Source organism: Lipotes vexillifer, unplaced genomic scaffold, assembly GCF_000442215.2.
Source record: "Lipotes vexillifer unplaced genomic scaffold, Lipotes_vexillifer_v1.1 scaffold139, whole genome shotgun sequence".
Lineage (NCBI taxonomy): Eukaryota > Metazoa > Chordata > Mammalia > Artiodactyla > Lipotidae > Lipotes > Lipotes vexillifer.
Window position 1 is genome coordinate 715136 of NW_006793370.1, and position 20102 is coordinate 735237.

The 20102-nt window shown below is 44.3% G+C and overlaps 1 protein-coding gene across 1 annotated transcript in view; it reads right to left on the reverse strand.

Moving 5' to 3' along the window:
- Window positions 1–20102, reverse strand: part of USH2A (usherin) — a 773469-nt gene that overhangs the window by 62844 nt on the left and 690523 nt on the right. The window contains exons 62-63 of the mRNA XM_007466317.1: window positions 15889–17405; window positions 12442–12763 (exon numbers count right to left, since the gene is read on the reverse strand). Coding sequence (XP_007466379.1) covers window positions 12442–12763; window positions 15889–17405 — 1839 coding nt within the window. The remainder of the gene's footprint in view (window positions 1–12441; window positions 12764–15888; window positions 17406–20102) is intronic.

Genomic DNA, 20102 nt, shown 5'->3' on the forward strand with positions numbered 1-20102 from the left:
TAACTGCTTCCTGCTGAGATTCTGACTGCTGGAGGGGAGAACATTTTGAACCCTTCCAAGGTACCAATAACAGTGTGTAGGCTGAGAGATGCATTTGCTCATAAGGATGGAGAGATTTGGAAAGAGCATCTTTTGTGAGACTGCAGAAATAGAGAAATAGTCCCTCCTCATGTCTCTATGGAATGCTTCTCGTCTTTAATATCAAGGAACCACCCGAGCTCCTCAAGACCATCTGGCCAGAGAGTGGAATGAGAGTGTCCAGGAGAGTCTGGTGTGGGACTGGGCTGTCCCTGAAAATGAGGAGTTGTCTGTTTCTCCCTAGGTCTGTTGTGCCATCATTCAGATCTCTGTGTTCACAGCTTACATACTACCCGTATGTTTTTACGAATACATTGTTCGTGGGTGTGTTTCTTTGTCTTATCAACTCAACTTTAAGCCCCTGAGGGGTAGAGTCCATGGTTTTTAGCCTCTTGCACCAATCCTAGCAACTAGACATACACTCTGAACTTGGTGGCTGCTTGATAACTACAAGTTATTAAATCCTCAACTTAGAGGATAAAGGGAAAGAAGGAAAACATGTCTCACCCTTTCCTAAGTTCCAGGTGACTTTGGAGAACCTTCATTTTTCTGGCTACCTCGCTGAGCAGGAACCGTTTGTGAAAAGCCACGAGGGCAGGTTGGAATTCTACATTACCTACATTCACTCGGAGAAAATTTGGTTGCATTGAACGTTTTATGCCCAGCCAACAAGCTTCCAACACAGAGACAGGAGGATCAATCATGGCTTAAGTGAGTTGGGTCAACAGGAAGGTGAGAAGCAACCCATCTTCAGACGAGTAACTTGTCTCAAAGGCAACGTAGAGATCGCTGACAAAAGGGGCTTAGCAGTAGAGCCCTAGGGGGTGCCATGAGGGACAGAAAAAGAACAGACGTGCTCCTGTGTGCCCTCACAGGTAGAGATGACCTCCTGTTGCAACAAAAGACCTGATGGCCAAAAAGGACATGGCCCCTGGCCCGAGTGCCAGAATTCAGATTTCCATTCACGAAATGTCCTGATGGTCTTCAGTCTAAGCTGTGGCGCTCAGGCTCTAAGGTATTAGAACGCATGCACGGCTTGAGTCAGCCAATATCAATAAATCATTTAAAACCTTGAGCTGTGGGAGTCGTGGGTGGGAGCAGCTTAGATCCTGTAGGAGAAACTAACCAGACAACAGCCTCCACGCCAGTCAGAAATACATTAGGGGGATTCACACCTGATTAAATGCAAGCCGAAAGCCAAACAGAAAACATGCTCAATGAATTTTCTCTAAATACGATACCAAAAAACTCTTAAGAAAGGAATGAGTTAAGGGTGATGGCAAGAGAAAACAAGCAATCTGAAGCAAGTTGCCAGCCACAGAAATGTAGAATCAGACTATCAGAGTTCAAGAGAATCTTATCCGTGGGAACATGGGCAAGTTATTCTTTTCCTGAGAAGAGAGTAGCAAGGACCAGAAAGGTTGAACTGTCTCATCAAAGGTGCATCACACCTTCAGAGCCAACTGTGCTCTTGGTTAGAGATGTTTACATTGTAACACCGGATTAATGACTGTTAGTGACATAAGAATTTTGTTAACCTGGCTCTTTTCTCTCTTGGAAGAAAGCACCTCCTTCTTTTATTTAGTGGGAGGCTGAGGGTAGAGGGGGGAGGTGGCCCTATTGTGTAGCAGGCATCCTGCTGGACACACAAAATTTCTGAGTTCTCATAATACACCCTTTTTTTTTAAAGATTTTTTTTTTGATGTGGACCATTTTTAAAGCCTTTATTGAATTTGTTACAATATTGCTTCTGTTTTATATTTTGGTTTTTTGGCCACGAGGCATGTGGAATCTTAGCTCCCCGACCAGGGATCGAACCTGCACTCCCTGAATTGGAAGCCGAAGTCTTTTTTTTTTTTTTTTTTGCGGTACGCGGGCCTCTCACTGCTGTGGCCTCTCCCGTTGAGGAGCACAGGCCCCGGACGCGCAGGCTCAGCGGCCATGGCCCACAGGCCCAGCCGCTCTGTGGCACTTGGGATCTTCCCGGACAGGGTCACGGACCCGGGTCCCCTGCATCGGCAGGCGGACTCTCAACCACTGCGCCACCAGGGAAGCCCGGGAGGGCGAAGTCTTAACCACTGAACAGCCAGCGAAGTCCCCAATATACCCATTTTTGAATGAGCAAGTGAGGCTATAAGAAATGAAGTATTTTGTCCAAACTGTATGATTTTCATTCAGTTTTTTCATCTGGAAAACAGAATGGCTGTGAGCATCAAATGGGAAAGAGGATCAGGATTCTAACGATTTCACAGTGGCATGGCTGCCGTGTGCAGTTGCGGGGGCAGCTCTGGTTTCTGGCTGAAAGCGTTTCCCACATACCCATGAAACCCTGACTGAAGGAGGGGGCCCTATGCCCAGGCCTATTCAATCATGGTCGTTTATTCTCTTGCTCATAGGAACTAGGCGCTAGGATGGTGCTAGGATGTCAGTAAGAGTCCTGCCCTTGGTTGGTTTATGGATATTGGATGACAGATGTCCTCTTTCCACTCTGAGGTGGGAGGGTAATAATAATAACACCTGTTATTATTATGCTCGTTGAATAGCTTCTATGTATGAGGTACTGTCCTAAGCATATTCACATATCAACACATTTCATCCCCAAGCAAGCCCAGGAGTACAGTGGTGCTCCTATCGACATTTCAAAGACAAGGAAACCAAAGCACAGAGAAGGGTGGAATCACGCAGTGCTGGGGTAGTGATTTTCTCCGATGCCTGGAGAGAGTCTGGTATAGAATGAGGCAGCACTATTTACAATAGCCAGGACATGGAAGCAACCAAAACGTCTATCGACAGATGAATGGATGAAGGAGATGTGGCACATATATACAATGGAATATTACTCAGCCACAGAGAGGAACGAAACTGAGTCATTTGCAGCGATGTGGATGGACCTAGAGTCTGTCATACAGAGTGAAGTAAGTCAGAAAGAGAAAAATAAATACCGTATATTAACGCATATATATGGAATCTAGAAAAATGGTACTGATGAACCTAGTGGCAGAGCAGGAATAGAGACGCAGACGAAGAGAATGGACTTGAGGACCCGAGGAGGGGGAAGGGTAAGCTGGGACGAAGTAAGAGAGTGGCATGGACATATACACACTACCAAATGTAAAATAGACCGCTAGTTGGAAGCAGCCGCATAGCACAGGGAGATCAGCTCGGTGCTTTGCAACCACCTAGAGGGGTGGGATAGGGAGGGTGGGAGAGAGGCTCAAGAAGGAGGGGATATGGGGATATATGTATACATATAGCTGATTCACTTTGTTGTACAGCAGAAACAAACACAACACTGTAAAGCAATTATAGTCCAATAAAGATGTAAAAACAAACAAACAAAAAGAAGCCAAATCAAGGCAACCTGAGGTGAAGGAAGGAGAGAAGGAATGAATCCAGCAGTATCAAGTCCTGCATCTCAGGCTCCCAGAGGGATTCTTGAGAGAGAGAAAAAAGTGTTTGCACCTTTTCCTTGGTTTCAGGGAACTTCTTTAGTCCCTTTCCCAGACAGGTGAGCAGAAACAGTTCTCTTCCGTTTAAGGGAAAGCTGGCTTTCACTTGGAGTGAAATAGTCTTGACACCTGACTGATGATATAGATTTTCTCGAGGGCCTAAGTGGGACTCTTATTTAGTAAACTAAAAAAATTAGGCTTGTTATTTATTTACATTTATATTTTACAATATACTTCTAATTCATTCAATAAATTTATTAGTACGTAAATAAATTAGGTTTCAGAAACACTGCTATTGATCCCTCCATATATCCATTTTGGTGGTGGATAATGACACGACTATAAGTGTATGAAGCTGGTCTCATACCCTCACTTGCTTTTTTAAAAAATATTTTTATCAAAGTACAGTTATTTCCAATGTCGTGTTCATTTCTGCTGTACCGCCAAGTGATTCGGTTATACATATATGTGTTCTTTTTCATATTCTTTTCCATTATGGTTTATCATACGACATTGAACGTAGTTCCCTGTGCTACACAGTGGGACTCTCTCTGTTGTTTATATAGTCACTTGCTTTGATCCAACGTAAAGCTAAAAACTGTTAGAAAATCAAGTCGCTTAGGGTCAGAAAATATTCTGTGAGATTTTACAAATCATAGATGACCAAGGCCAATCAAGAGAAGCCAGTGTTTGATGAGAATTTTTAAAAGCGTATGGTTGTAGATGACCCTCACTTATGCCCCCAGAATCTAGCCCTGGAGTGAACCATTTCCAGGTGAGGAAAGGCTGAAGGAGGTTAATTTACTCAAGGACCCAGAAATAGGGGGAAAGGACTAAAAGCTGCTGTCTTTTCTGCTTCTCCTTTCTGGCTTGTCGTCCACACTGTTGCAGCCTTTCGTGGGGCTGGCACAGAGAACGTCTCCGCTGTCCCCTCCTGGAGTCGCCACCCAGCTGCTCTTGGCAGGAACAGTGAGGACCCACTTGACTGTCTGCCCTCCAACCATTCCTCCATCCTCTCCTGCATAAACCTTCAGACTGAACTGTTCGGGGCCAGCGTTGGTCTGTTAGTAAGTAGCAGGCTGCCGTCCTGGGGAGCTTCCATAGCAGCAGCCCCAAGATCAGACCCACACTCGAGTGCGTCATACATGGGGTTTCCTCCAAGGCTGACTTGTCGGGTCTCAGTGGTCCAGTCCCGAGGCCCCAGAAGCCTTTGGAGACTCTGGGTGTGCGAGGGTGCTTATCGCAAAAAATCTGTCAAAGTGGGGAAGTTTCAGGAAAACGAATTAAGTCACTGACAGCAGGATTCAATGAAAGGGGGGCCACGGCAGCCCGAGCAAATCCGTGGTGAGTCATCGCCTTCAGCGAGAGTATGAATATGAACGCACAATTACTGAGAACTGCTCAGCGGTCTCAGCTCTCTCCCCGCAGGTCAGAACTGAAGCTTCTTATGAAAGCAGACTCACATCCAGGTCCGTCTCTGAAACCTGAAGAGACTACTGTCTTAATCTGCTTGCTGAACAATTAGAAGCTTCCCCACATAGAATTTGGAGCTTTATATCGTATATATTAGTATATCCCAATTTTGAGAGGGTTGATGGTAGAAATGAGTACTGTCTGTGAAAAAAAAAATGCTGCTGGATGTATATTCTGTAGCACAGCAAGCCTGTAATCTTCATTTAACGAAAAGGTCTGTGCATGGGAAGAATTTCATTTAGTAAAGATGCACCTCATTGATGCATGCAGCACACATTTATAGAGTTGTTTGAAAATAGGATTTTGGTAAATAAAATTATATCTGAAATTCACAAATGTTTGTTCTCTGATGAGACCCTGCACTGCATCACTCTGCAAAGCCAGCCCATTCATCCTTGTGAAATGTTTTTAAAAACATTCCAAATTTCTGTGATTTCAATTTCAGATCTTTACTCGTTCTATGAAAGCTGATCCTTCAGAGTTTGATCCTTCGGAATCCCAGAATTGTAGAAGGTGTGTTGAAATGGATCAAAACTAGAAAGTTCCTGTTTTAAATGATGGTGAACGTTACTCTTCCAACCCAAATCCAGGCCTCCCAAGTGAGAAACAAAACAAAATGAAACAATGACAACCAAAACCAACTAAAATCCAGGAGGAAGAGTAAAAGAAATTATTTAATTAATCGAAGACATGAGCTTAGCAGGTAATATATTCTGTCTACCTTTCCAGCTTCATCCAAAACAATAAATATGACTCTGATTCAGGAAAGCCATGGACAGACCAAGGTAAATAGGTTGGTCATCAATTATCATCATGTAAATTAGGCACTTGAGGGGAGCTGGCTTCACTTACCTAGGCAATCAGTTTACGATGGTTTAGGACTGCGATTCTCAGCCCTGGCTGTACATTAGAATCACCTAGGGACCTTTTGAAATGCACTGATGCCTGGACCCACCCCATAAGCAGAACTACAGGCGGATGGGGCCTTGGCATCCAGAATGTTGTTAAAGTTCCCCAGGTGATTCTAATGTGCAGTCAGGGCTGAGAACACTGATTTAGGAAAGCGGCACCAGAAAATCAGGCTTAAGTAGCATAGCAACATGGCTGTACCCTCCGGGACAGTGTTTCTCAAAAAAGTTTAGGTTGTGGACCACCTAAGCTGCTGGTTAAAAATGCAGATTTCTGGGAATTGCCATCCCACCCCTCTGCATCTGCATTTTGAATGCGCTCTTTGGGCAATCCTTTTGTACTATAAACACCGAGAGCTACTAACGCCTTAGGGCGTTCAATTTTGAGGTATCACTGAAAACTTAGAAGGTGCTTGTAAAATCACACAGCTTCTGCCCACCTCCAAACATGCCGGTTCCCATACTGATGTGTGAGTCACTGTGAGGTGACATCTGCTGGTCCTTGCCTCCAAGATCTTCTGTAGCAAATGATTCTCCTCTCTCAGTGAGGATCTCTTTCTCCAGGTATTTCTTGACCCTCCTGTTCATCAGAATTTATCCGTGCTGTAGTCTTTTCCCCAGAGCTCTATCATTGGTCATCAGATTGATGAATTAATTTAGACTAGGTGGAACCGAGCAAAATCCTGCAGAGCATCCTCACCCTCCAACTACAAAACCGAGCAGTTAATGGTGAGGACAAGAGAGTCATAGATTCGGCGTCTGATGCACATTCCTGAGTTGTTTTATAGATACTGTAACTGCCACCAGAGGAAAAAAGCCAACTGCATGACGACCAGGCCGTAGCCGTGACATAACTGCTCCATCTTGAGTAGTACTGAATCTATGGCTAGCACAATTCCAAGGACTGGCCTCAAGACAATGGGATTAACGTTACTGCTCATAATAATCTGTATCTTTGCGGGCATCAAAGTAATTGTAGCTTGCTCTGCCTGTATATGTAAGCAGGCAACTAAAATTGTCAGCAAAGAGATGCTACAGACCCATGTTGACATCTTCCACTCTGAGAATACGGTGCCTAAATGTATGGACACCAAGGGGGGAAGCGGGGGCGATGATTTGGGAGAGTGGGCTTGACATATATACACTACTGATACTATGTATAAAATAGATAACTAATGAGAACCCACTGTTTAGCACAGGGAACTCTACTCAATGCTCTGTGGTGAACTAAATGGGAAGGAAATCCGAAAAAGAGGGGATATATGTATACGTATAGCTGGTTCACTTTGTTATACAGCAGAAGCTAACATAACATTGTAAAGCAACTATACTCCAATAAAAATTAATTAAGAAAAAAAAAAGAATATGGTGCCTATGTCAGCATGAAAAGGTTACGGAAGATAGACCTCTGCCCCTAATCCCATAGAAATGGAATGATGTCTGACAAGTGGGGATTTGTAAGCTGCTCTTTGCAGGAAACCGCCCTCAGCAAGAAGCCCCTTTTCTTGTCACTTTAGCAAAGCTATACTGTAACTAACTTTTTTTCTTTTTTTTTTTTTTTCTTGCGGTACACGGGCCTCTCCCTCTTGTGGCCTCTCCCGTTGCGGAGCAAAGGCTCCGGAAGCGCAGGCTCAGCGGCCACGGCTCACGGGCCCAGCCGCTCCGCGGCATGTGGGATCCTCCCGGACTGGGGCACGAACCCACGTCCCCTGCGTCGGCAGGTGGACTCTCAACCACTGCGCCACCAGGGAAGCCCTGTAACTAACTTTTAAACCAGGCGCCCCGGTGCTCTACTCATCTCCGGCCCAAGCACACCTTTCAAATCTTTTAATCACACAACACCTGGCCTAACTTGTCTTCCATAGATCAAAGAAGTAGAAATGAAGAATAAGAAACTAATAGATGACCAGATCTCTTCCCTACCTTCCCCTTCAGTAATCTCCCAAACAGACTGTGTGACCAAGATGAGATCTAGAGGAAGATCACAAGCCTGCATGCAGTGGGGGATGGCGAACACTCTGACCCCTTAGGTCAACGATTAACTGAGATTACTTCTCTGTTTCCCTTTAAAAGCTTTCATGGCCGAGCAGAATCTTTGGAGGTGGTTTTTGGGGGACACAAAGCCCACCATCCCCAGATGGCCGGCATTCTGATTAAAGGCACCTTTCCATTTTATTTACATTTGTATGTAATTGATTTTGTTAGCCTTGAGCAGCAGGACACCCTCTCCCATTCGATAACATAGGGAATGTTTGGAAGCTACCTTCAATGATTTAACTCAAAACCGGAAATGAATACAATGACGTAGGGCCAGGTAGTGGGGTGTGGGGAGGGACATCGGACACCCTCCAGGCACACCAGGTGGATGGCCACCTACCCGACCATGGGTCCTCACCATCCTTCTGATGAATAGGTTTCCATCTCTGGGCAGTTTCTCCGTTCTTTGTTTTCGTCCCCTACGAATTTATGGATTGTCTCAAAAACACAATCCTCTGTAGGAGGGTCAAATCACAGACATGGTGGGCAAACCAATGACTCTAGGACAATAAAGGTGTTTTCTGAAAAGCAGCCTGCGGATAAAGTAACCCTCAGACAGGTTTGAGAGCAATTCAAATTCATCTCAAAGACAAAATGTTCTTTTGTTAAAGGGAAATCAATTCTTATAGTACATTACTGCCTAAATGACTTTGGGAAGATAACTCAGGATCTATAAAGACTTAGCATTTGCACAGGCTAAATAAATCCAATATTTTAGTTCATTTATTTCAGCATTTAATCTATATTTTTCAAAATATTTCCTGTAAGATCCTGGTTTGGGGGCTGATAGGCTAGATTTTTTTTTTTTTTTTCCTGCTCTCTATCCTTCTTATGTTTTAACAACATGGGATTAGCTAGTAAATGCAAATTTGAGATCAGTCTGCTGTGAAAACCAAATTAAGTAATTTCATTTGGGTGATGTGAGCGTGGGGGAGGAGCCTGACACAGGGCTAATAGTAACAGTTACAAAAGAGACAGCATAGGGGCTTCCCTGGTGGTGCAGTGGTTGAGAGTCCGCCTGCCGATGCAGGGGACACGGGTTCGTGCCCCGGTCCGGGAGGATCCCGCATGCCGCGGAGCGGCTGGGCCCGTGAGCCATGGCCGCTGAGCCTGCGCGTCCGGAGCCTGTGCTCCGCAACGGGAGAGGCCACAACAGTGAGAGGCCCGCATACTGCAAAAAAAAAAAAAAGAGACAGCATAGCCTGAGGTCCTTAACTTGTCTCCCCTCTGAAATGTGGGTCCCTTGGTAACTGGTTGTCCTTAGCTTCTGGTGAGTGTATGGCTGTTAGCATCACTGATGCCATATTGGGTTCATACGTTTCCTCCTGGCCTTCCATCGACCCTACTCAGGACTGAACTGTGCAGTCTGTGCAGTGAATCAGTTCTCTGCCTCAAGGGCTTTGTAGTTAGTAGATATTCTTTCATAATCACTAGGACCAGGCGGCCTCTATGATCTGTTAGTCCCCAAACAACGATGAAGACCTTCGCCGACATGTTCCCAGGGCCCACAAAACTAGTTACCGATTCATAAATCTTTTTTTTTTTTTTTTTTTTTTTTTGGTACGCGGGCCTCTCACTGTTGTGGCCTCTCCCGTTGCGGAGCACAGGCTCCGGACGCGCAGACTCAGCGGCCATGGCTCACGGGCCTAAGCCGCTCTGCGGCATGCGGGATCCTCCCGGACCGGGGCACGAACCCGCGTCCCCTGCATTGGCAGGCAGACACTCAACCACTGCGCCACCAGGGAAGCCCCGATTCATAAATCTTGACTTAGGAATGCACGTCCTGTTTCCAAGCACGTACCCCCTACCCTAGGTTAACTATAAAACTGTCCCGTTGGTCCCTTGACGGTGCAGAGTGCAGCTGCCAGTGTTTCTGGATTATTGTCTGCTCAATCCCACCCTCTGCGTAAGTATAATAAACTGATCCATTGATTATACGGAGCTGCTTGCCTCAATTTTTGGTCTCAAGATACCTTCTCAGTCTGGTGGGCACTTTTCATTCTCTCCATCCTCCAACGGTAAGAAAACTGACGGAGCTAAGACACATGCTTGGAGTTTACCATTCCTTAGAAAACTCAGGTAAGACTTTACAGATGATATGGCCAATTGTTTAACCCAATGACACAGTATGATGCCAAAGAAGCTACAGTCACTGGTTTGCTTTCAGTATCCACAGGTCACTTAGTTTTGTCTAGTTAGAGGTCAAATATTTCATGCTGATTCCATTCAGCTCTCTTCCAAAGGTGCACTTTTATTCATAAAGGGGACTGGACAATTGAGAATAGAAAAGTCTTTGATAACTTGATACTTTTCTGTAAAGATAATGATAAAGAACAAAAGGGTGGCCACATAGGTTCTGGCTGTTTCTAACAGTATTCTTTCTCCAACTGTGGCATCAACAGATATTTTGTTCCTTCATGACGTAAGCCACAATCCTTACCCTAAACCCTTGGGACCTGAAGTGCTTTTAAATAATTTTTTATTTTTTCAGATTTGGGAAAGTTAATAAAATGCATATACTGTATATTCTGTAATATCTGCAGAATGCCCTTGTAATAGAATACAATACTTCTGTAGCAAAATATATAACTATTCATATTAAATGAGATGAATAAATGCTGTAAATAGTCTGGTTTGTTTAAATTGGGTTTTGCTGCTGAATGAGTTGTACCAAACCTAGATAAAAACTTGTTTTTGGGAATTCCCTGGCGGTCCAGTGGTTAGGATGCGGCGCTTTCACTGCCGTGGGCTTGGGTTCGATCCATGGTCGGGGAACTAAGATCCCACAAGCCGCGCAGCTTGGCCGAAAACAAAAAGAGAGACAGAAAACCCAACAACTTCTTTTAAAGAGATTTTTAGATTTGGAATTGCAAACAAGGGATTATGGGTTTATATCTGTGTACTTTTCCACACCATTCAAGAATCAATTTATATTTTCAATTCTAACTAACTTCATTGGGAAATTTGTCCTGTACATTACTGGCCTAAAACATATTCCTTTCACATCTAAACCGTTACCTCTAATCACTGCCCTCATTGATTTGCTCGCCATATTCCTGGTGACTTTGGTTATGGTAAGCTTTTCAAGGTTCCGTTTCCTCTTCTAGAAAATTGTACTTGGTCTTGTGCCTGGCACGTGGTGCTTGCATCATTCAGGAAGTTTCCTTTGAAACTGCAAGCAAGAGACTTAAGCAAAAGGGAATTTATTGGGGGTACTGTCAGCCCTCCTTCTCCATGACTTCTGTGTCCGTGGATTCAACCAACTGTGGATCAAAAATGTTTGAAAAAAGGGTTCCAGAAAGTTCCAAAAAGCAAAACTTGAATTTGCTGCACGCCTGCAACTACTGACATAGCGTTTACATTGCATTTACAGCTATTTACGTGGCACTTACATTGTATTAGGTATTATAAATAATCTAGAGATGAATTAAAGTATAGGGGAGGATGTGCGTAGGTTATATGCAAATACTATACTATTCTATACAAGATACTTGAGCATCTGAGGATTTTGGTATCTGCAGGGGTCCTGGAAACAACCCCCCTTGGATACCGAGGGACAACTATATATGTAATTAAAAGAACAGCTGAAGGACCAGGCTTGGAAATGGTGACGATAAGAAAAGCTTTTGGATTGATGTTAGAGATATTTTATCAGGACTTAGTTCCACCTTTTAAGATTCTGAGTCACTTTGCTGAAGATCAGGCCCCAGGCAAGTCTGAGGGGCAGAGCAGCGCTCAGGTGCCCAACACTTGGCTAGGTGACAGCCTGACACATTGACTGACACTCCCACCAAGCCTGAGCACGGGGTGGAGGAATCATCCCCCCACAGGAACTGGAGCTGCTTGTTACAAGAAAACTGCAAATGCACCCAGATGGCAAAGCAAAACAAACCTAACGGAAGTCTTCTACTGATTTCAAACTACCTTCAGAATAGTGTTCTTAATTCCTGACTTTTTAGGGATATGCAAAGTCCTCTTTTTTAGGCTGTCCTCCTACAAAACTTAATTCATCTCCATGCACAGGTTAGTTGTTTTCCTCTAGACTTTTCTCAGCAGTCTCTGCCTTTCTTGAGCACAGGGGCTGGAGATGCTTGCCCATTCGATTTTATTTTCTCTCGGTACAATTCCTGAGTTATTTTCAAAGTGATCTTGTCACAAGGAGTATTTCCAGCCAAGGCAACACTGACAGAGAGAAGCTTAATGGTAGAAACCACTTCATTAATAAGAAATGCAAATAGTTCACCAGAAATCTGCATAGGAATAACAAGCCTATATCACACGGACCAAGAACCAAGAAAATGAAGGAGGCAAATGAATGTGGCCTTTCCTCCCTCATTTACTGCTTAAATTATTTTTTTTAAGAATATTATTAAACTGCGTAAGTCCCATGTTTCTTTAAGTGGCTTTTTAGATTGCAAGCAATTTTTTTCCAGACAGGCGCTGATGTGTACCCACGCCCATCTCAGTGTGAGCCGTTGGTAACACACATTTCTTACCTGGTATTCATACTCTGTGAAAGGCAGTAGTTCCATGTCCATAAAAGAGCTTGAGCTTCCATTATAGGTTAGCACCGGGTTTGATTTTCCAGGCTGAGTTGCTATTTGTCTTCTGTACAATTCATAATATAAAACTTGTCCATTTGGCTGGAGTGGTCCTGTCCACAGAAGGGAAACCATGGGCTGGAATCCCCCTGGAGCCATCTGTACCTCTAGATGTGGAGGCGGTTGCATCCGAGGTGCAACCTCAGGGGTCTGTATGGATGTCCAGTCACCCGATGCACATCCCAGCCTGGTGCAGGCTTGAATTCGAACTTCATACCTTCAGGACACAAGGCAGAAATGACCCATTATTGGCAAAATCGATTTTCGTGGGAAGAATCTTTAAAAGGCCAAGTGTTTTCTGAAGAAAAGACAGACACGTTTATATTTATTCTTACCTACAACGAACCCTTTTCAAGGACAACAAAGTCATGTTTCCACGGAAATTTTAGAACATTTTCAAGCCTCCTGGCTTTCCAAACTAAAGAAAGATGCTCACCTGTCTGGAAAGGGTGGGCACGATTCTTCCCTAAACAGGAATGTATAGAATGAATACACTTTCAAGATGCTCTCCAGCAGGAAAATTCTGGTACGCTGTAGAGTTCCTTAACACAGCGAGGGAGAATACAGATCTTGGGAGTTTGAACGAGTTTTCAGCAGCCCTGAGCTCCTCTCTCTGCAGCTGGAGCTAAATGATTCCCCAGGAACGTTTCCAGGTCAGGAAGGAACGTCATGGAGTCAAGGTCTCTGTGCTAATAAATCCCCTCACCTGATACCTGACGTCTTAAAACAGGCTCCCTTACACCACGTGGGGAACTTCTGGGGCCAAAGTTAACCCAGCTACACACCAGATTATCAGTCACGGAGACACCTTATCACCATGCAGTTAAACTCAACCAATCAATTATGTTTTGCTTCATGGCGGGTCTCCTGCCACTGGGAAAGGTCTGTTTACATAACAGGGACTTTTCCCTTCCATCAAAAGGGGCTTTTGTTAGTCTTAAGTGCCTATGGCTGCAAATAAGTGCTTTCCCCCTCTTTTCCATGCCCCTAATTTTTATGATATTATGACACCCCTAATTTCCCCTCAAGCCCCAGCCACCTCCCTTTCTCCCTTTCTTTCTTTTGCTTCCAGCCTTTTCCATCTTCTACTTTCTGCTTTCTCTCTTCCAGATAATCACCGCCTTGTGCTCACTTCCTCGCTTTCTTTCTGTTCCCCTTGCCCTCTTCTTAATTACACTTCTCTCTCCCTCTGGGGAGTCTCCCAGTTCCCTTTTCTGCTTCCCCTTCCCTCCCTCTCCTCTCACGCCCATTTTCACCACGATGGGCTGCCAGTTAATTGGTGAACAGATCCACAGCTGTGAATGGCAGAGCTGCCTTCCAAGCGATTCTGAGAACACAGTTTTGATTTTCCACGTCTGGATTATTTGTTTTCTGGATTATCTCTGGTGGTTTTAAAATCCTGGGTCAGATTCCTCCTGCTTCTTAGGGTATTCTCAGCATCATTCTTCCTACTGACCATCTGGGGGATATCCCAAGGAGGACACACTAATTTGCAGTACTCAGTAAACATTAAGCTGCTGGAAAAACCCCAAACGACATGAATCCCAACTTCATATAGAAGTCATATTCTGGTTTTATTTTTGTGTGTGTGATTTGATGTTTTTATTGTTTATACTCTCTATAAAGTTATTATAAAATATTGGCTATGTTCCCTGTGCTGTACATTACATCCACATACCTTATTTATTTTATACCCAGTAGTTTGTATGTCTTAACCCCCCTCACCTATCTTGCCCTTCCCTCCTCGTCTCCTCACTGGTAACACTAGTTTATTCTCTGTATCTGTCGGTTTCCCTTTTGTTATATCCATTCATTAGTTTTATTTTTCGAATTCCACATATAAGTGAATACATACAGTATTTGTCTTTCTCTGTCTGACTTATTTCACTAAGCATAATACCCTCCAGGTCTACTCATATTGTTGCAAATGACAAAATTTTCATTCTTATTAATGGCTGAGTAATATTCCGTTGATATTCTAAGTCATTAATGTCACTTACATCTTCGATGAGCGTGGACAGTGAAGGGCCATCTCTCATTGCCTTAAATCCCATGGCTAAGTTTCTCAGAAAAATCAGACTTTCTTTTTTCAGCCTGGGAAAAATGCCCCTCTCACATCCAGAAACTTTTTTTTTCCCCTAGAAACTTTTTGAATAAGAGTTTCGGAGGGGAGCAAGCTGATATGATCTTTAAAATGTGCGAGTACCAGTCAGGTAAAGAGGAAGTCGGGATGAAATGTACAGCTCTGCAGCTAACATGGGCCTTTTTTATGCCCTGCATCAGAGTAAGATAAAAGCCAACTCACAGAGCACGTGGATTAGCTATGGAAGATACTTGCAGAAGTTTTAATCACTGTTTAATATTTAATGCAACCCTAAATAATTGTCACTAGGAGATGCATAAGACTGCACTATATATCAGCACTATATATCAGAGATAATTATAGGAGAGATCTAATCTACACATCAGTACATTACAATAATAGATGAATTTTATCAATGGTGGTTGGTAATCAACACTCAGCCTTTAATTCTTTTAAAGTGGTTCTGTTCATTTTACTAAATTTTAAGAATAAGATGTCCTTTATTACTCTTCTCTCTGGGGATGTATGTTAGTTAAAATGTGATGGGGAAAAATGCCAAGCAATCCTTTAAAGTATGGGAAGAGGGCTGGTGGTCAGATTCCTTTGTGTGGAAAGCAACACACACCCTTGCTCATCAGAGAGCTCAGAGGGGACCACTAAGAAAACAGGAGCTGGCAGAGTGGCGCCGTCCCAAGAAACCATGAGATCAGAGCTGACTGAAGGGCTGGGGAAATAGTCAGAGGAGCCTCACTATTCCTGGAAGACGTGCTGGATTCAATAAGGAGGGCTGGCCCCAGAGCAAATTTTGGATCAGTCCAACTCTGGCTGGCAATAGCTCTCAATGACGGCCCCTTTTTTCATTCTTTAAAATAATACTCCTTTGCCTCACAGTCTAGTTCAGATAACCGCACTGGGGTTCTCAGAACTGACCAGGGGCTGGCATGTTTCCAGGAGGGACCAGACTCAGGGAAGTGGCCCCTATCTCTCCACTACTTGGTTCCAGACATTGCGATGAAGTGCAAACATTTCTAAAAAAACTGACTCTCAAAATGTCACCTGCAAGAATTTTGCTCTCCAGAAGTAATCAAGCAGGTTTGGGCTGGATAAGGATGTAGTTAGTCTACTTGGATGGTTAAATGGATGGGGCTTGGGCATGTCACACATCTTGCCGTTAGAGTCTCCACCGGGACTGACCAAGGGCTCACGCAATAGAAAGGGGCAGTGGCTTGTTCTCAGGAAACCCAGGGTCAGTCACCTACCTGTGAAATGGCTTCAGCTGGTTTACTATGAATGACCGTGTACCAAAAGAATTATGAGTTGTGTTTATGTGTACGATTTTTGTTTCTCTTTCAAACAGCTCACGGATGAAGAGGGTGTAGTTGACAATATGACCGTTTGTCCTTACTGGAGGGTCCCAGCTCACTAAGATGTCCTGAGGGCCCTTGGCCAGCAATTTTGGAGGCTCCATCCCTGAAGGCGCTGAGGGGCTGGTTCGACCTTTGACAAGTGGACTCAAAACACCCCCTTGGCTGTTGTTGGCCATCACTGTGTAGCCATACTCCACACCTGGGGCGAGAGTAAAATCATGATAGCGAGTTTCCAGGCCGGTATAGACAATGGTTCCATCCCTCCTAAGTTCATAGCTTCTGATCTGGCCATTTGGGGTTCCTGGCGGTTTCCAGGCGATTTCTATGGATTCTGAGCCCGTGACTTGTAGTTTTGGAGGGTCCATGTTTTGTGGCGGGGCCTCCATTGTCCAGGCAGACTCTGCCACACTAGCTGTGCAACCTCCATTGGTGCAGGCCACTAGGGAGAGATTATATTGCGTGGAAGGCTGCAGGTGGGAAACCAACAGGGACAGGTTCTGCCCAGCAAGGTACTCCTTCCCATCCAATCTGAGTAAATACTGAGTGATCTCTCCATTTTGAATTGATGGCGGTGACCAAGATGCATTTATTTGAGTGGCACTGACGGTCCAAAGAGCTGGAGGGCTGACCACTGCAGGGGCAGCCTCAAGGGTTGTGATGCTGGTAGGTGTGCTGGTGCAACAGCCCTCACTGGTGCAGGCTGTGACTACATACCTGTACGTGGAAAAAGGAAGCAGCGCCTCATCAGTATAATTGAAAGTCTCAGCATCAAAGCTGAAAGGATAGAGCACCCCGTTCCTTTGAAGCCTATAGGACTGGATAATGCCGTTAGGCTGTGCTGGCGGGATCCAGGAAATCATCAGTTTGGGGGGATTCACAGATACCTGGGCTATCTCAGGTGGAGAGAGGCTTTCTGGAAGTGCTTGCCTGGTCCTTACCACACTCCAAGAGCTGCAGGTATGGCCTGCTGAATTCCAAGTGTGGATTTTATATTCACACTGCATCCATGGCTGCAGACCTGTGTCATTATACATAAATGTATTCCTTTCAGTATTATATTCTGTGAAAACAATTTTCTCATCGTCCTGGATTGTCTGATTCCCCCAAGCTTTTCCCTCGAAGCATCTGCGAATCACTTCATAGCGAATTATCTTTCCGTTTGGGTTAACGGGCTCTGACCAGCTCAGCTCAACGCTGGTGGACCCCACAGACTGGATGGTGGGAGCCAGCTGAGACTGGGGTGCGGCTTCTTCTGTCCACAGGGGCTGGGGTGCCGAGTGTGCACAGCCCGCCCTGGTGCAGGCCTCCAGCGTCAGCGTGTAGAGCGTGAAGGGGTCCAGGCGTCGGAAGAGAAATTGACGATTCAGGCCAGTGTACTCCAAGACACCATCACTGAAGACATTGTATGTCTGCAGGAAGATGGGGAACAAAGCATATGATTTCTTGGTGTCACTGTTTCGTCCCTTTTAACCCCTTCTGCCCCCTATTCCTCACCTTGATGATCCTAACCCAGAAGAAGCATTCTGATATGAATCTTGGGAATGTGATCTTTGCTTTTTCTTTTTTTAAGGTTGGATATCATGTGAGCGTATATCTTAAAGCTAAGAGTTACTGAAATTAATTCGTTGACTTAAAGAGTGCTCAATGGGGTTTCTTCCCATTTTTATCTTTTAGAAGTGGGGAATAGTATTCAAATTCCCTATTTTATAAAAATTAAGTGTTTCTGATTTCACCTGGAGTAGGCTAAATTGGGCCTATCCACATTGTCTATTGCCACAGCATTTACTGGGAAATGGAATTATAATGCTTAATCATTTGTACCAGGGTGCCAGGGCGGAAAATGTGTGAGTGTCTGGTGTGGGCACACATGCACGTACATAGGTACATATATATGTTATACACGTATACAAAAACATAGGTACAAACTGATGACCAGAAAATGGAAAACCCACCCTGCTTTCTCTTCCCAGTTATAGAAGAAGAGATGGCTTCTTTGGAGCAAAGTATTCTTTTGTTCCAGGGAAAACCATCTGAATGCTCATGATACAAATGTAGAGCAAGTTTCCAACCCATATTATTCATTGTTCTTTGGGGAAGATGAGAGGTAACTTAACTTGAATGTAGATGTTTTTGAATGATGGTTCCCCATCTTTTCATGCTTCAGTGTACCTGAGAGACAGGAGACCTTCCTGTACATGGTCGTGACCCTATGATTATGTCTCTTAAGATGAGATGGACAAATACCAGAGTCCCTTGAGAGGCAAATCTTCCCACAGGTCGTTCCTGGATTGCTGATATACTTTAATGTTATTTAGGATTAAATAGCCTAGATCTAGAAATCTATTTATGTTGGACTATTGTATTTTGGTGTGATTTTCTTGTTGGGGGTCTCAGGGCAAGATCATATCCCTGAGGGAAGGGGAATAGAGTATTTTCTGAAGACGGCGTAGATTCCACAATCAATTTGAAAGTCTCTATGAGTCTCTGTCCCCTCCCCCATGTTCACCTGGCAAATCTCTAACTAGTGTTAAATTCAGCTCTCCCTCTGGACCTTAGCTTCTAACTGGGTTTGGAGAAAAACTCTCAAATATATTGACTGGTCTCACTTTAAATTTCTTACCATAACTTTTAAGTAGATGATTACCAACTATAAAACCATAAGTTTGGGCTCTCATTTTCCAAAGTAAGAAATATCTTCTCCTTTCCCCACTAACAGCCAATACCCCCTTCTCTCCCTCACAGGTGGTTGTTGACATAACCACATATTTGACTGAGGAAAGCAGAGGCAGTCAGACAGGAATGTTCTCATGTTATAGATGATCACTGCCACACGCATGCGAATCTAGACGTACCCTATTTGCCTCCCTTCCTTTTCCTATGGATGAAGTTCCTCTGCCCCCACTGAAGTCCACCTGAGCTCTGGATCCTGTCCTCTCCCCCTTCCTACAGATTTCACTCTTGCAATTATTCTCATTATCTCTTGCTTCACTGATTTATCTCCCTCTACTGGGTTATTTCCATTAACATTTAAATGTACTCTAGGATCTTTCACTGATTTTTGAATAAAACTTCTTGACACCATAGTCCCCTGGCTCCTGCCCCATTTCTCTGTTTTTTCTTTCCATCTATACTTCTCTGAAGACTTGCTATCCTATTCCCTCAAACCATCCGGACCAGGCTTCCCATTTCCACACTTGATTTTCTTGTGAAGATCACAGTGACCTCCTGGTTTCCAAATAGAGGGTCACATCTCTGCCTTCATGTTACTGGATCTCTCAACACCATTGGCACATTTTCTGTTCCCTTCTGGGACATCCCTCTCATCTACTTTTCCTTCTACCTCATGTGCCTTGACAGCTCCTCTCCATACTCTTGACCTCTAAATTTTTGTATTCCCCAGGGCTTGATCCCAGGCTCTCTTCATCTCTAGTTAGATTCTCTCCATAGGTGATGTCCTCCAGGCCCATGGGTTTGAATCCTACTCATCAGCTAATGAATTCCAAATACATATATCTTCATGAAGAACTCTCTCGAGTGTTCTAGACTTGTACTTCCAGCTACCTACTTATCCCCTCAAACCTGTATATCTTCCAGCCTTCCCTTCCCAGTCAATGACTCAAGGCCAAAGTCCAGAAGTCATTCTGAATTACTACTTTTCCTTCATGTATCACATTCAGTCCATTAACAGATCTTGTCATCTCTACCTTCTGGGTACATCCCCAATCCACTCACATGTCTCGACCTTCTCAACTCCCACTCTAATTCAAGCCACAGCCAATTCTACCCTGACTTCTTTCACAGATTCCAAACTCCACTGGCCTCCTTATAGCCCATTTCCTACACAGGAGCCAGAGTGATTTGGAAAAACATAAATTTGATTGTGCTATCCCTTTGCCTAAACCCTTCCGTAGTTTTTCATCACACTCAGAATAAATCCCAAGCTCCCGATCACAGCCCACAAGGTTGAGCACACAATCCACCTTTCACCAATCCCTTGAATCTCATCTAGTATCATCTTCCCTCCCCAGCCCTCCCAAACTTCAACCACACTGGCTTTCTTCCCTTGATGTGAAGAAGCCAAGTTCATCCCTGGCTTCAGGCCTTGC